This window comes from Cydia fagiglandana, chromosome Z, assembly GCF_963556715.1.
Source record: "Cydia fagiglandana chromosome Z, ilCydFagi1.1, whole genome shotgun sequence".
Classification (NCBI taxonomy): domain Eukaryota; kingdom Metazoa; phylum Arthropoda; class Insecta; order Lepidoptera; family Tortricidae; genus Cydia; species Cydia fagiglandana.
The window spans coordinates 19684372-19700120 of NC_085959.1; the positions used below are offsets into that span (position 1 = coordinate 19684372).

General features: G+C 35.7%; 3 protein-coding genes across 5 annotated transcripts in view; all 3 read right to left on the reverse strand.

Moving 5' to 3' along the window:
• Positions 1-15749, reverse strand: part of LOC134679259 (uncharacterized) — a 452522-nt gene that overhangs the window by 231019 nt on the left and 205754 nt on the right. The gene's annotated exons all lie outside the window — the stretch shown is intronic.
• Positions 1-15749, reverse strand: part of LOC134679266 (neurocalcin homolog) — a 55977-nt gene that overhangs the window by 6140 nt on the left and 34088 nt on the right. The window lies entirely within an intron of this gene.
• Positions 55-15749, reverse strand: part of LOC134679267 (neuronal calcium sensor 2) — a 49197-nt gene continuing 33502 nt past the window's right edge. For both annotated transcript variants that reach the window (XM_063538162.1, XM_063538163.1), the window contains exons 2-5: positions 10806-10924; positions 10118-10261; positions 9774-9902; positions 55-6166 (exon numbers count right to left, since the gene is read on the reverse strand). In XM_063538162.1, the coding sequence (XP_063394232.1) occupies positions 5990-6166; positions 9774-9902; positions 10118-10261; positions 10806-10916 (561 nt within the window). In that variant the 5' untranslated portion in view covers positions 10917-10924 and the 3' untranslated portion in view covers positions 55-5989. The remainder of the gene's footprint in view (positions 6167-9773; positions 9903-10117; positions 10262-10805; positions 10925-15749) is intronic.

Genomic DNA, 15749 nt, shown 5'->3' on the forward strand with positions numbered 1-15749 from the left:
TCAAGCTAACATAAATCATACAAAATACTAGTTGCTACGAAAATAACGAGACGATTTAAGAACTATTTTTGTATTTTGTATATTATACATGAATAGGCAAAATGTGAATCAATAAAAATATTTATTCTTAGAAATACAACAGAGACTTCATGGGGACACAGTGGTTACTTCATCTAGTTTACGTGCCTATCTATAACACTATAATTATGACACCGGATATACTCTACGTTACATTTCTAACGACAGATCATTGCTTCGGTAAATAATGAGAAGGCTGTAAATACTTAAACATTGGTTCAGACTTAGATATCTTTTATTAGAATAGTAACTTTGGATAGAATTGCAATCGTCAAGACATAATGTACAACAGGGGCAAGTCAAATTATAACATGGTTTATGAACTGTGAATAATTGATACAATTTAGTTACAATCATTTAAGTGTTTATGTTGATTATCTAAAATATTTACCAACTAAAGGGCTCCTTTTTGAATGCTGTCTCGAATCATGGTGTTTTAATTTGAATAGAATTTTTGTTTTTCATATTGACTGTAGGTATACCTACACATACAGTCAATATGAAAAACAAATGTTTGTTTTCTAGATATATCTAGAAAACATAAATTAAAATTTGCCTAATTTTATTTCATGCATACTTACAATAAGTACAGACAGCCAAATGTAATAATAAGTATCAGGATAGGTCAAATATCTACCACAAAAGCTAAATGATGTGGTTCGAGAGTATTTAATAAATAAATTGTAATAATATAGTTTATTGAAACCTTAGCAGTCTCATATTCTAACAGATGTAAAACTGTAAATAGTTGATTGCCTTATGGAGCCCCTTAAGTGGTGAAAACATTATAATCTGATAGTTTGGTAGTTTAAGGGCAAGTTGCACCATGCACATCAACGAACTGATTTACGCCAAAAATGATGGCGGCTGCTGTCACCCAATGACGTTGACGGACGGTTTGGTACAGCGGGCCCTTATACATGTGTATTAAGGTATCATTTTGTTACATTATCATGGCGTAACTGTGGCGAGGCGTCCATGCGATTCGATATTCACGTTTTTTAATTAAGTATACACGTTGTGATGTGAAGAAAATATGAACAAATATCTTGGGATTGCACAGATATGTTTGACGCCACACCACTTTGGTGTAGTAAGTATATTAAACTAGGTAACTACTTAAAAAAGGAGATCTAAGTATGTTTATATAATGCGATAAATACTACTCTGTTTTTAAATTTAAAAAAAATGTTTTACGGCAAATAAAAATCAATTATTTTTATTGAAAAACCAGATGTCCGCGATAGTTTTCCCTTTCACGCTTGTTTGCAGGATGAATGAATATTTAATATCACAATTAACGCCAATTAAAGTAGCTTCATGGTACTTAGATTTTTTTTATTGAAACAACTTTACTGGGTACAGTTGAACCATGAAAAAATTCGTGGCACACAAATGCAATAGGTATAAAAGTTTGAAATTATTAAGAAAAAGTACAGAAATATAGAAATTTAAAGTTGTCGTAGGCCGTTCTGTGCAGCCAAATATCAGAAATGGGAGAATATTGTTGGCTATCCATGCAAACATTCTTCTCGTAGCTACTGCATTTGCAGCACAAATACTTACACAAAAAATATACAGCTGGCATAACATAATGTCATAATGACTATAGCTAGATTAATTCTTATTTATCACATAATAAAGAGGGCCTACATCGGTTCATCGGTTCGCCAATCGACTTGCGTCACTCGCGGAATTTCTTCAGGTCATAAACAAAATGTCTACAGAGTAGCGTTTTCGACATGTTTACATTTTTTATATTAGTTAATTTAGATGTGCTTATTGTAGTCATGTGCTAAATTAATTCAACAATCGCCCTTTTGGTTTTCGATTGTGGCTTACGTTACTTATGGCAACATACATGGCACATTCATATTTTGAAGCATATAGAAGAAAAGCAAAGTTATACATTAAGATATTGCTACAGAATGAGACATTTCTATAATTAAGTACAAATATGCTCTTAATAGATCCGTGCTGTAAATGTGCAAGTTATTAGGTAAGTTAAAGATGACTGAGACATCTCTGTGAGTGGCGAGATAGAAGTCGTCATGTGGGAACGAGTAAGTACATACAGCTAATTACTAATACTGACTACTTAATAGTTTTTGTAATACAATTATAACCACTGATGCATAAGCTTGGGTCGCGATAATGACACAACAGAGTAATGACACTAATTGACCAAGAATTTGAAGTGTAACTTCTCAATTGATGAGATATGTATTAATTCATTCCAATGTAAAGCCGCTTGTGAGCGTGTGCAAATAAATTGGAGAGAATCTGCGCGTGTACATACGATTTTGAATCGCAGATTTTTGTACAGCGTTCAGAATAAAATCAATGGTTAAATAATGCTGTGATATGTTACACAAGACCCTGTCTGCGAGCTATTTTCAGGTCCGAATGAGTATCATTGATCCCTCTTCCCTAGTTTTATAAATTCAGTCATTTCATTTTTGTGTTATACCATTGAAAATAAATTCTAAAAAGACTTTAATACTAAACTAAGTAATGGTTTAATGATACAAAAGATGCACATGTATCGGTGAAGTGTTCAATAAAATACCTATCCTACAGAATAATTATGTAGGTATGTAGCGTCTATACCATGGTTTGTGAACTTGCATCTTGAGTATAGTCGACGTAAGAAAATGTTGAGCATAGCTAAATAGATATCACGTTCTAAAAGGAACATCTATGTAAAAAAAGTTTATGTGATAAAAAGCGGTGTATGACAAAAACTTTTCAACATTTTCGTAGGCCGTACTCAACATAAATACTTGCCGCACTTGAAAGCTGGCGGTACAGAAATAAAATTAAGCCTAAATGATAGGTTTATTAATGATAATGATATTATGGGTTACACACCCACATGAGATTCGTCAACATAAACTTAATTTAATGACATAGATTATCTTGACAGACACTACGAGTAGAGTAAAATCTGATGAAACTCAGAATGAATGCCCGGTAGGAGCACTCAAGGTATAAAAAGAACATTTTGCGCTGCTTGCAGAACACGTTATAGGTAATAACGAAAAAGTATTGTCAGACTTACAAAGTATTTGGAATGTATTAAATAAAATATTCTACAGATTCTTTACAAAAGACCAGGTGTCCGTTTCTCAATACAATCATTGTTGATTTCTATGGTATTCCTGAAACGGGCTCTAGACTTTCAATACTCATCTGAACTAGGACGTTCGTTAATCCTTTTTGGGTTTACTTTTAAATTTAGAGGCGCGTCTTGTGTTTTTGAATTAGGTACGATTCGGGACTGTACACATAACTAATGAATAAATATTTTCATGTTATCATAATTTCATAACACGTATAGTTCAACTCCATGTCCCAGGGATATTGAAATGAATTGAAAATCACAAGAATACCTACTAAGATTAAAATTATCATAAAAATAATCCTCATTCGATATGCGCCTTAGGCAACTACATAGCACTATGTATTCATTCATTACAAATTCGGTAAATACCAAATATAAAATCACATAATTTTATAAAAAGCAATGTCTAATGTTTATGTAGTAGACCATCAACATATACAGTCAGCAGCAGAAGTTGCTAAGCGGGCCAGGCGTTCAAAATGATCTTGACGCGACTTTATTGTTAAGAAAATAAGAGCGTGTTAAGGTAATTTTGAATACCTCGCCCGCTTAGCAACTTCTGCCGCTGACTGTACCATTCGACAGTCTAAAAAACGTTTGCCTTCATCAGCGAAGACCAGATTTATTGGTTTAGGGATTAGAGGTCATCTCAACTGTAATGCGAGTTCTTCCCGTTGCTATTCTTAGCAATTTGTGCGTTCGTTTACTTTGTACTTTGAACCGTTAGTTGCGCGTATTTGAAATAAAATACTCAAGATTAAAACGAAACATTAGCTCAATTAATAATTACTCGTACAACTGTTTCAACGTGTTTAAAATATTGCGACCCCTTAGTTTTAAGTAAATGAGAAATACCTACAATATGGCCAACCACTCATGTCTTTATAGAAGAATCGAAGGAATCACAAGTACAGTACCTACTATATTTTACTTATGCTAGCATTATCGCCCCGAAGGAGGGGATGTGTATATGTATTCTGCTGGTCTGCTACTAATGCGAATGGTTGGTAAAACTATGTTCAACACGGGATCTAATAATAGTTTTGCAAAAAGTAAAAACCCGAAAAAAGTAAACAATAAAATATGAAATGCAATAAATATTAACAGTCGTAAGGAAAAAGTCAATTGACGAATGACAAATGAATGATAACTATTTACAAAGAGAGCTAGAAGGCACAGTAGTGTGGAAACAATTTGATCAATGATGTCAACAAAAGTATCGCCAGATATTTTATTGTATACCTTTGAATACTACAACAATATAAAAATGGCTATAATTAGTAATAAGAATGGGATAGTCTGTTTGCGAAAACTGCAACGAAGTGAGTTAAGAACCTAACGTGATGTGAGCGCCACACACACAGCTGTTTCTGTCGCCGATTGTGTGCCGATTATCGCGCATTCCACTTCGATCATACTAAAACAGTTTCCCAAAACCAAATCCAGTAACAACCCATAACTCATCAGAAATTATACTTGAAATGTAATTGAGTAAATGAGTCAAAAGCAGGCATTTTGAACATTGATTTACTTTCAAAGAAATATAATGATGCATCTTGTAATGACTCCAAAAAAACTGTTACGTTTGTTTCAGCGGTGCATGCTCGTGTGCATACAGGAGTTCTCGACTGAGCACTAACCTCTCTTGTTGGCCAAGGAGATCTCGTGACTACTGATAGCAAAATACGTATTATATGTAAGTTTAAGTTGGTAGCGGGCACTGAGCCTACTCGACCCTAAATAATAGGTAGTAGAAATGTGTTAAGGGACAAGGCTGGACAGTTAGAATGTGACCTACGAGCGGTAGACCTATGCGAAAGGTGAGTGGTTCGGATACAATACTTTTAAATATAGGATAGGACAGTCCGACAGCGACAGAAATGTAATACTTCTTATACAATTACCGTTCACATACATTAACTTTATCAAATAGGAATGGACATTTCAATATTTTTTAATATTCAAGAATTCATTGACTTTATGTTCGTTACATTAATATTCGCTAAGTACAAATATCTTTTCACAAATATATATTAAACACGTATTGGAAAAGCTCGGTGTGGATGATGTGAATGAGGAAGCGCAGCTATCGCTATCGATAAAATTCACCGCCTCTAATTTCTAATAATTTAACTTCTGTCTTTTATTCGAAAACTATTCTCACCATTTGTATATTTATATACTTCAGCATTAAACTGTCTCCCAGTACTCACGTTGTTCATGGGAGTTTATTGGATGTAGGGCATGGGAGTTTATAGTTATGACGGGTTTTACCAATGAGAACGAAGGCTGCACTTCGCGCTAGCGGCTGCTGCGCTTACAATGTCAATTATCACGGATACTGTGTACACTTCGTAGTTAACCGTGCCGACACGACAGCCACACAAACATCACTTAATAATTACTCTCCGAAAGACAAACGTCGCTATGCAAATACTAAATGAGTTGATAAGAAATACATTTTGTAACAATAAATAAAATTAATCTCAAAAATCATTAGTAATTGACTGGATAGCACGCAATTGTGTTAAAATAAACCGCGTTCATAAAATAGTGTGCATAAATTATGAAAAATATTTACAAATGAGTAATGGTTTTTAATCCGTACTCTATACATATATCTCTCACCAAAAAGGAGTGTCGGTTACGATAAATCGGGTAACCGGATTACTTTATGCCTCATAGATTGCTGTCGTGTCTACAGGAGCACGCCGTCGGGTTATCGTGAGGTACAGTGAAGGGGTGGGTGGTGAGGCCGGACCGCGGGCTGTGTGAGCCGGGAGCCACTTAAGGGGCCAGCATCTTGGAGAGCTCTTCGTCCTGGAGACAGCCTTTGAGGAACTCGTCTTGCGTGAGCTGGCCATCATTGTTTTCGTCCATTTTAGCGAAGATGTTCTTGGCACGCTCCTCGGCGGAATCGGCGGGGCGGTTACTCGAACATGCGCCGAGCATATCGTAGATCGCCTGAAATTTATAATATGTCATAATTTAGTATTTAATCATATTACAGACATTGTCAAGATGATGATTGGTAATATGTGAGACTCCTACAGAAACAATTTAACTGAATAAAAACAAAGAGAACTACTTTGTAGCTAACAAACTGGATACAATTAAAGTAGAACCTAATAGTATAATAACAGTGAGTAATCAACAAACATCGTAAATTTTATAGCATTTTTGGTGCAGCGGAGTGGTGTTAACGGAAATGGTATAAATAGATAATTCCAAGTGAAATGGTAAATTAAGGTTAATATTTATTAACGTAATTAACGCTAATTAATCATTAGGGACGAAATTATTTACACCACTTCGCTGCACAGAAATGCTATAAAATTTACGATGTCTGGTAATCAATAAGGACAGCCGTCGGGCAAAAGCTATTTACGCTGACTAACAGAGTGCTCTATAGTCTTCGTCACATCGTCATCAGCGTGACTGTCAACTTTGGCTTAAGCTTATTAGCGATCCGGAGAGTTGTCAGAGCCGTAGGTATGCTTCAGGAGTAGAATTGTTTAAAGGGCATAACGCCAGGAGTATTAATGGAGAAACCGCAATATACGCGCATAGTGTGCCCTGAACATTTAGTGAATGGCAAGTAATCGCTTGTTCGCAAGCAAATTGTTAATTATTAATCAGCGTCAATGCGCTGTAAAATTAAATATGTAATAGTAATGCCATAGTAATACAATTATATGATGAATACGACAATATATTATTACATTTATTAATTAAACTATATTGATACCCAAAAATACTTAAATTATGGCAGGTATCCAGGCCTCCTTGCAATAACCACGTAATCATCAACACATAAACGACACATAAATATGTCTACTCCTTTCATTTTATTAGGGTTTCGTAGTCATAGTATAGACAGGTTCATCTGTCTGTCAGACCGCGACTTTGCTTCGTGGTCGTTAGTGCTAGAATGCTGCAATTTGGCATGGCTACATAAATCATGCATGGCGCCAGAACGATATAATCAAAACTACAAAAACTAATTTTGCAGGGTACCTACCGCCCATACTAAACTGTTTTTTGGTTAACCATTTTTTGATACTTACAGTGAATATTATCGGAAATAAAAGAAAGGAAATGTGCCCTCCCTCTAACTTTTAAACCATGAATCCAAAAAAATATTTAATAAATCATAAAATTGAAACTTGATAAATACTTTAAACTAAAACTATACCACACATGATCGGTCCAGCCGCCTTCATTTAATATAAAAATAAAAGCTGACTTCCAAAGGGATAAAACAAACTGAAATGTTTGAAGTCAGTGCCAAACCAAATTTTAAAGCGTCAACAGGTTAAAGTCTCTCTCTATTCTATAGGTATTGAATTTATACATAGGACTACATGAGTAACAAGATTAAGAACAGGTGACCTCGCTCTCCAGTAGATAGGCACAAGCCTTAGAGCTTGCATAGATACATCGCATGCATTAAACCGCACTTCAAGCTAGACCCAATAGCAAAATTTAATCTGGACTAACTTGACAAGCTGATCGTATTAAGTAAAGGTTAGGTGGATAGCGATATTCTTGAGTGGTATTATGATTTAGAATTGACAAATGTAAAAAGGTAAATAGTATTTCTAACCAAGAAGCGGCGACATTAGGGGGACAAAGGTAACCGTTTAGCTTCGTTAAGACATAATAACAAAGCTTATACATTTCAGCAGACCCACCGAAATAGTTGATTGGGTTACCCCTAAACGGGAATTTTAGGGGTGCGACGATCTTTTAAAAGTTAACAAACACAAGTTTCATAAATTCCTTTTAAATGACGATGATTTCGCTATCGTCTTACTAATAAATAATGTTGTATGTAATGAGGATAGGACTCAGGTCGAAAGCTCGATATTGAATTTTGGTATGCTTGATGTTAGTTAGAGGTTCCTTTTTCGTTTGACGTTTGGGGACATTTTTCTTTTAAAAAAACTACATAGTCTTTTAATTAAAACATTGAATTTATTAAATTCCACACGATAAAGTACTTGGCACCTTTGTGAAAATATAAGCTTTCTTAGAAAACACACTTGAACAAACAAGATTCTTCGTCAATAGTCTCCCTTTCATCTTAATATGAAACTTGGGAGAATAAAAAACCCACTTTATTTATACATATTGAAAAGAGCCATAATTAAGAACTGATGATTTATTGAAATTATTAACACATGACTCACACATATTTTAGTAGAATAAATTTGGCTACAAATATAATGACCACCCTTGGTACCCTAAATAAAAAAATCATGCTTACCAAAAAAAATTACTGAACACCAATAAAATAAGGCCTAAAATTACAAATGTACCACCATTTTAATTACGACTGCACTTCAAATTGTATTCGAATACCAAATATATTGAATGATTACCAAAAATCATTAATGATCACCAAATCTTGAAGACCAAATAAATGCGATATTTTCACCTAAATAAACCACTATGATACCAAAAAATTTATACATATTACCAAATAAAGTAAAATGATGCCAAAATTACTAGCCCCTCCCGCTCAACCCCCGTACCCCGCACCGCATAACTTAGGTAGGCATACTGAAATGCTACTAGAAAAGTATGTTAGGTTAGGTTTGTACTGCTATCAGTTAAGTGGGCTAGGTTAACACTGCGACCCTTACAGAAACGAATTGCTACTAGAAAAGTGGGTTAGGTTAGGTTTGAACTGCGACCCTTACAGAAAAGAAATGCTACTAGAAAAGTGGGTTAGGTTAGGTTTGAACTGCGACTCTTACAGAAACGAAATGCTACTAGAAAAGTGGGTTAGGTTAGGTTTGAACTGTGACCCTTACAGAAACGAAATGCTACTAGAAAAGTGGGTTAGGTTAGGTTTGAACTCCGACCCACACAGAAACGAAATTCTACTAGAAAAGTGGGTTAGGTTAGGTTTGAACTGCGACCCTTCCAGATAAGAAATGCTAATAGAAAAGTGGGTTAGGTTAGGTTTGAACTGCGAACCTTACAGAAACGAAATGTTACTAGAAAAGTGGGTTAGGTTAGGTTTGAACTGCAACCCACACAGAAACGAAATGCTACTAGAAAATTTTGCTTTGCTTTAATAGGATAGTTAGCAAGATTTAAAAATTTGGTTATAATTTTACATTAAAATGGAGTTCTAATTTTGGTGGTCATTTACTATTTTTGGGTTTACAATGATTATTTTGGTGTCATTTTATTTAATAGGATAGCACGATGTAATAATTTGGTTATCAATTGACATTAAATTGGGGTTTGAAATTTGGTAATTATTTACAATTTTTGGGTTAATAATGATTAATTTGGTGTCATTTCCTTTAATAGGATAGTAAAATGTAATAAAATTGGTAATCATTTCACATTAAAATGGTGTTATAATTTTGGTGATCATTCATTATTTTAGGGTGGTAAAGTAGATTTTTTTGGTATTAAATTTTATTAAATCTGGTGATCAGTTAAATAGCAGCCAATAAATTTTAACGTCCTTCGTGTAACATCAAGCCAATACAACTACTTAAAAATGAATGACCGAATTATGAAATAATGTAAAAACTTATTGCTTAAATACCTGAACAATTTTGGTCATCTCCTGGATGTCAATGACTCCGTTGCCATCTACATCATACATGCGGAAGGCCCATTTAAGCTTTTCTTCAGGCGTGCCACTCGATGTAACGTGAATCGCCTGCAGGAATTCCTACAACAAACACAACGTTCCGATACACGTCAAATCCAAACTATACTCCACCAGCAACAATATATCACAAATTATTAAAGGTACCTAAAATTATTCAGCTCGCTTAAGCAGAATCGCATTACATGTAATCATTCGCATAAAGCTTCACAGAAACATGTGGGAAATAAAATCGATCGCTAATTTCGCAACAATAATTAACTGTTACCAAAGTTTACCTTAAAATCTATATAGCCGTTCTTGTCCATGTCAAATGTGCGGAACACATGATCACAGAATTCGACTGCATTTCCAGATGGAAAGAACATCTTGTACATATCGACGAATTTTGCCGGCGTCAGCCTCCCGTTCGGACAGTCTTGCTGCAAGTGTAAAATACAAAACTTAACACACGTGACCTCAACATGGTACCACCACAAAGAAATTGGATAGGTGAAATTTGTATTCCACCTATCCAATTTCTTTAAGGGTTGTCCATTAAATAGGAGAAAGAGAGGTAGGCACTCTATGCTATGAGTGATTAAATACACGGAGTACGCAGTCTTTCTTAGGGCCAGACCACGCTGCAATCGTATAATGTGCAGCACGGTTCCGGATCTCAGCGTAGTAAATAAATCACTTCCGTTGTTTAGGTATTCATAGCAAAAACGGAGAATCCGCAACGCCAAAATCGCTGTACTCTGCAGAGATGCATGTTGCGAAACGTTAGCGGTGTCAATTTGGCCTCTATTGTGCGTACGTGAAACAATATGTACCGACTGTACGGTTATCTATATAATAACCTGACGCTCTGTCCCAAGTCTCGGCTATCTTTAAAGACGCCATGCAGATGTTGACGTTCAAATTTAAGTTACTTTCAGGCATCAGTCACATACAGTAGCGTTTTTATAGGCATGTATGGATTACCTTAAAACCTTTGTACCACTCCTTGATGGTAGTCTCATCGTACGATGTGTGCGTTTTGAGGAAGTCCATGTCTTCCTTGGTGAGTTTGTCTTTGCTGACGAAACAGCCCATCTTGCTTTCTATAACAATAAATAATAAAAGTTAATATTTTGCTTAGTAATTTAATCTTACGAAATAGACCTGTACGGATATGATGGTCGTTCTTGTCCACGTGACAGCGTGATAAAACAGTGTCCGTCACTTTCTATCCCACGGTGTTAAAAAGTGACAGTTATTTTATCACGTGGATTAAGATGGATAAAGCCATCCATAATACGCAGGCAGTGGGCCGATTTTTGAAATTCGACCACTCGATTTCCTGTATTTTGTTTAATAATATCTCCACCACTAGGCATTTAGATTCTACTAATTGAATTGAAATCGAGTGGTCAATACCAATAGATTCCAAATTTCGATCGCTCGTATTTCAAAAATTAGCATTTATCGTTTTCCACCGATTTTCGAGTGACGAAATCGAGCGATCGAAATTCAAAAATCGGCCCCCAGGCGTTAAATTGGGCGTATATAATTTAGCGAGAATGATTCATCCTCATAAATGGTATTCCAAATGAATAACTTTTATTTTTGTAAGTTGGTTATTTACAGTTTTTTGTGGGTTGGTCCGCTTCCCTAAATTACGTCCCACTTAATGTGGCATGCGCTGAATACAGTCACCTGCAATAATATATTACGCAACGAAGGCCGTAATAATATCGGACGCTATCTTATTTGTAGAGTCATAAGAGCGTGTCACAAATTTTTGCGGCCTTGAAAGCGTAACATATTATTGCAGATGACTGTACAAGCGACCGCGCGCCGATATAGATAGTGTCATTCACGATGACACTCAGATTTGCCATAACTAACCTTTATTAGCATGGCATTACGAACCAGAGCACGCGTCTTCGTGAATGAAACGATCTATAGGAAAACACAGGTCGTACGAAATGTATGTGTTTTATTTCCAATAGCCACAATGTAAGACAACCAGAAATTACTAGATCCTAATTTCTGGTTGTGACTTACTTTGTAGCTATTTGTATCACCAATGTTTAGACTACTGTACACAGCTGTACAGTAGCGCGAAGGGTCGCACCCGAAAAAAAAAATCACCTTCTATCCCTATAGAAGGTGATATTTTTTGTTTACCATACCTACATATACGAATATTGTTATTGATAAATATAAAACAAAACATTTACCTACATTTAATTCTTAACTCTAATTCAATGGAATTTTACAAATTAGGTACGCCGAAATACTTTTAATTTAGACCAGAAATTCAGCATTTCCAATAATGGATCATTAAAGTTACTATTCATAAATGTTTTCGTTCCGACATTTGAACAATAGCTGGTCAGTTTAAGTTACAAGTTCTAAAAACATATTTAATGTTCGCCACCATTCCGACTCGTATTATAATGAGAGACATGAGAATGTTTATGGGACGTGGGTTATAAATTCAGGGTTAAGACTGTTAAGCGCCACTTGCACCATTCCACTAACCCCGGGTTAACCGGTTAAACCTGGAGTTACTATTGTTACCAGTAGAATTTGACACTAAGTTAATGATTTAACCGCTTAATCTCGGGTTAGTGGGATGGTGCAAGTGGGCCTAAGAGAGACTTTGACGGCACACAGTAAATGTGTGTCGCAGTTCAGTTTGTAGGTCGTATTAATTCCATATACAGGGTGTTTGGTACATCGTTTGCCAAATTAAAACAGCAGATAGGTCGAGTCATTCGCTATCTGCTCGTGCCTAGAAAAACAAAATTGGCCATGGTTTTTTTTACTATGTACCTACTATGCAAATAAAAATTTGAAATTTACGAAAAACTGTCATAGAAGTGAAAAAAAAATACGGCAAATTAAAAAAATCTAGGCCTGAGAAGATAGCCATTGCCTATCTGCCGTTTTAATTTGGCAAACGATGTACCAAACACCCTGTGTTTGTGATACTGATAGCTGTTGGCATCAGCACGCGAAGAAACATACACTAATGCACTAAGGTATTGTATCAAGCTGATGCTCGATTGGTTTTTCTGCCCAATATCGTTCGAACACTTTGTACACGTTCGAATGATAATGAGTCCTTGATTCATCAGACAGATTCGGTCTCACACGGCACCACCTCATCTACAGCAGGGGGCGATTTTTGAATTTCAACCACTCGATTTCGTGTATTTCGTTAAATAATATCTCCAATACTAGGCATTTAAATTTATCTAATAGAATTGAAATCGAGTGGTCAATACCAATAGATTCCAAATTTCCATCGCTCGTGTTTCAAAAATTTGCATTTCTTCGTTTTCCACTGATTTTCGAGTGATGAATTCGAGCGATCGAAATTCAAAAATCGGCCCCCTGGGTTGTAATCGAGATATACTCGTACACGTGATTAGATAATAACCACGTTTTACGGTAGACGCAAGGTTCTGTCCCGTACCTACTCGTAAAAAAATGTCTAAATGGCAATATAACACCTAGTTCCGTATCTCTTCTCCAAGGTTTTGATACGCATTATTTTGATAAGACTAGTGTTGACATATTTTGTTCCCCTATTTTAATGTGTTCCAGTCCCCCCTGTCCTTTAACCCATTCACTGCCACGAACCCGCCTAATGAGTGTTCGTAACTTTTGCTCAGATGCCATCAGACTACCCACTAGGCGGGCGCCTCATAGACCTCTAATTATAGTTCTTTTATTTTTTTATCAGACAACCCACTAGGCGGGTGCCTCATAGACCTCTAATTATTGGAGTTCTTTTATTTTTTTAGCAGTGAATGTGTTAAATTCTTCTACAATGTATATGATAGATGTAGAACGAAAATTTAACTCGCCGCCGAAGTTGCCGACTTCATGGGCGGTTTTCGACACCAATCTGTAAGACGGAAGGCCTTTTAGTCATTATCACGTAAGCCATAACCGCGACCATAATATTATTAAGCTCATAATTTTTAGATAATATGTAAAAGGGTAAAGTGAGTCAGCAAGATAGTATGCAACTTTATTTTAAAAGTGTTCGCCGTCTAATGAAGTAGTGGGTGATGTATTTGATGGGACGCAGGGCGTGGAAATGTCACGGTCGCTTCGTCGATAAAGATAAAACGTGTCTAGCGAGAGTAATATCCACAACTTACGACATTTTCTTCTTTCTTTTTCAGAAGATTTTAAAAGCGTAACCATTCTTGTAATATCCACAAGTTATTCAGGTATCTGGTATATAATGATACGGATTAATTCAAATGGTGACATTGTAAAAGATAACTATAAATAAGTGTTTCCCTTAAAGTCTTTTTTTTTATTTAATTACTTGCTTCGTTTGGTTTGTATGATAAATATGATAACACGCCTGCTGTTAAAATATTTATAAATTTAAATTGGTTGGATTGCTTGAAAACTGATTGGATTTACATAACGCGTGTCAATAAACCAACGGAAATAATTGAAGTTCACGTACGAATTTCCGAGTTAAAATTATTGGCACATAAATTAACAATTACGATTTCATAAATATAACACAGACATTGATAGCCTACGTAGTACAAGTGTTAATACGTCATAATTTCATAGAAGTATGACTTTATAATGACACTTGCAAGTTGCACTGCGTAGGCTATCAAAATCGCTGCAGACTTTTCTTGGTCTCTCTAATTCATTTTCAATCATTTCATTCATTCATTTTTCCAATTTTCATTTCCAATAGAACGTCATCTCGACTGATATTAGATTAGAAATCAGCACATTCAGAACTCAGGAACACAGAAATCAGGACATTGCAGTTGTGGTCTGGGGCATGCACTTCCCTACTAATATTACGAGTATATACTTTTAAACGCAAAAGTAACTCTATTTGTCTCCTACTTCTTAAATCGATTTTGATATTTGGTATGGAGATATAGTATATATAACAGCCATATTCGAACTTTAAGATACGGCAAATAATAGATATGGAAACGATATAGATTAGATATGTCAGTGTGAAACAAGTGTCAAAAGTGACGTTTTTGTTTGAAGAAACGTCGCTTTTGACACTTGTTTGACACTGACATATCTAATCCATATCTTTTCTAGATCTATTAACTGACGTATCTTGGAGTTCGAATTGGGCCGTAAGTTCATTAGCACGACCAAGTCTCGGGCATAAGATAGCTATGTTATAAATTGTTAGAGAGCAGCCTCACACTGGTGTCTGACAAACTATAAATTGGATAGAGCAAGCCTGTTCAAAGAATGGCCATTGTGAAAGAGCTGTATTGTGTTGTGATAGTGCTGAGTAGCTAATGAGCAGTAACGCAAGTCTGAATCAGGAATGTGCTGCACCGTGATACGCCCTGGAGGGCAGACATTACAAGTACGTTCTCAAAGCGACACACTATTTAAAATTTTAATAACGCATCAAACTCTGTGTTATCAGAAAGTAGATGGAATAGGCTACGCGCATGTAATAGTACATTGTGCAACATGGGGCGTAAGTTGAATATTGCAAACGAGAGTAAGTTAAATCGCGACGGCTTGCCGGAGCGATTTATAGACTGGAGTTTGCAATATTATTACGCCCCGAGTTACACACAATGTTTTTCATCACACTTGCGATACAAAAATTAAGTATAAAGACAAAAAACTGTTAATTATGGGCTATGGCACTAGAACGATTTTTCTATAACTCCCGCTAAATCTGCGTGCAATTCCACGTTTAATGAGCGAGTGTGATGAAAAGTATTTTTAAGTACTTTTGGTGCTACTACGACACCGGTGCTAATAAGCACGTTACGTAACTACCGCGTCGAAAATTTAAAGGGCCATATGTACTGTAAACCGTTATATGATACACGTGCGAATAGGTAATTTCCTATTTTTCGCACTTGTATCGTAAATAACTAAGAATATTGTTTGTTCAATAAC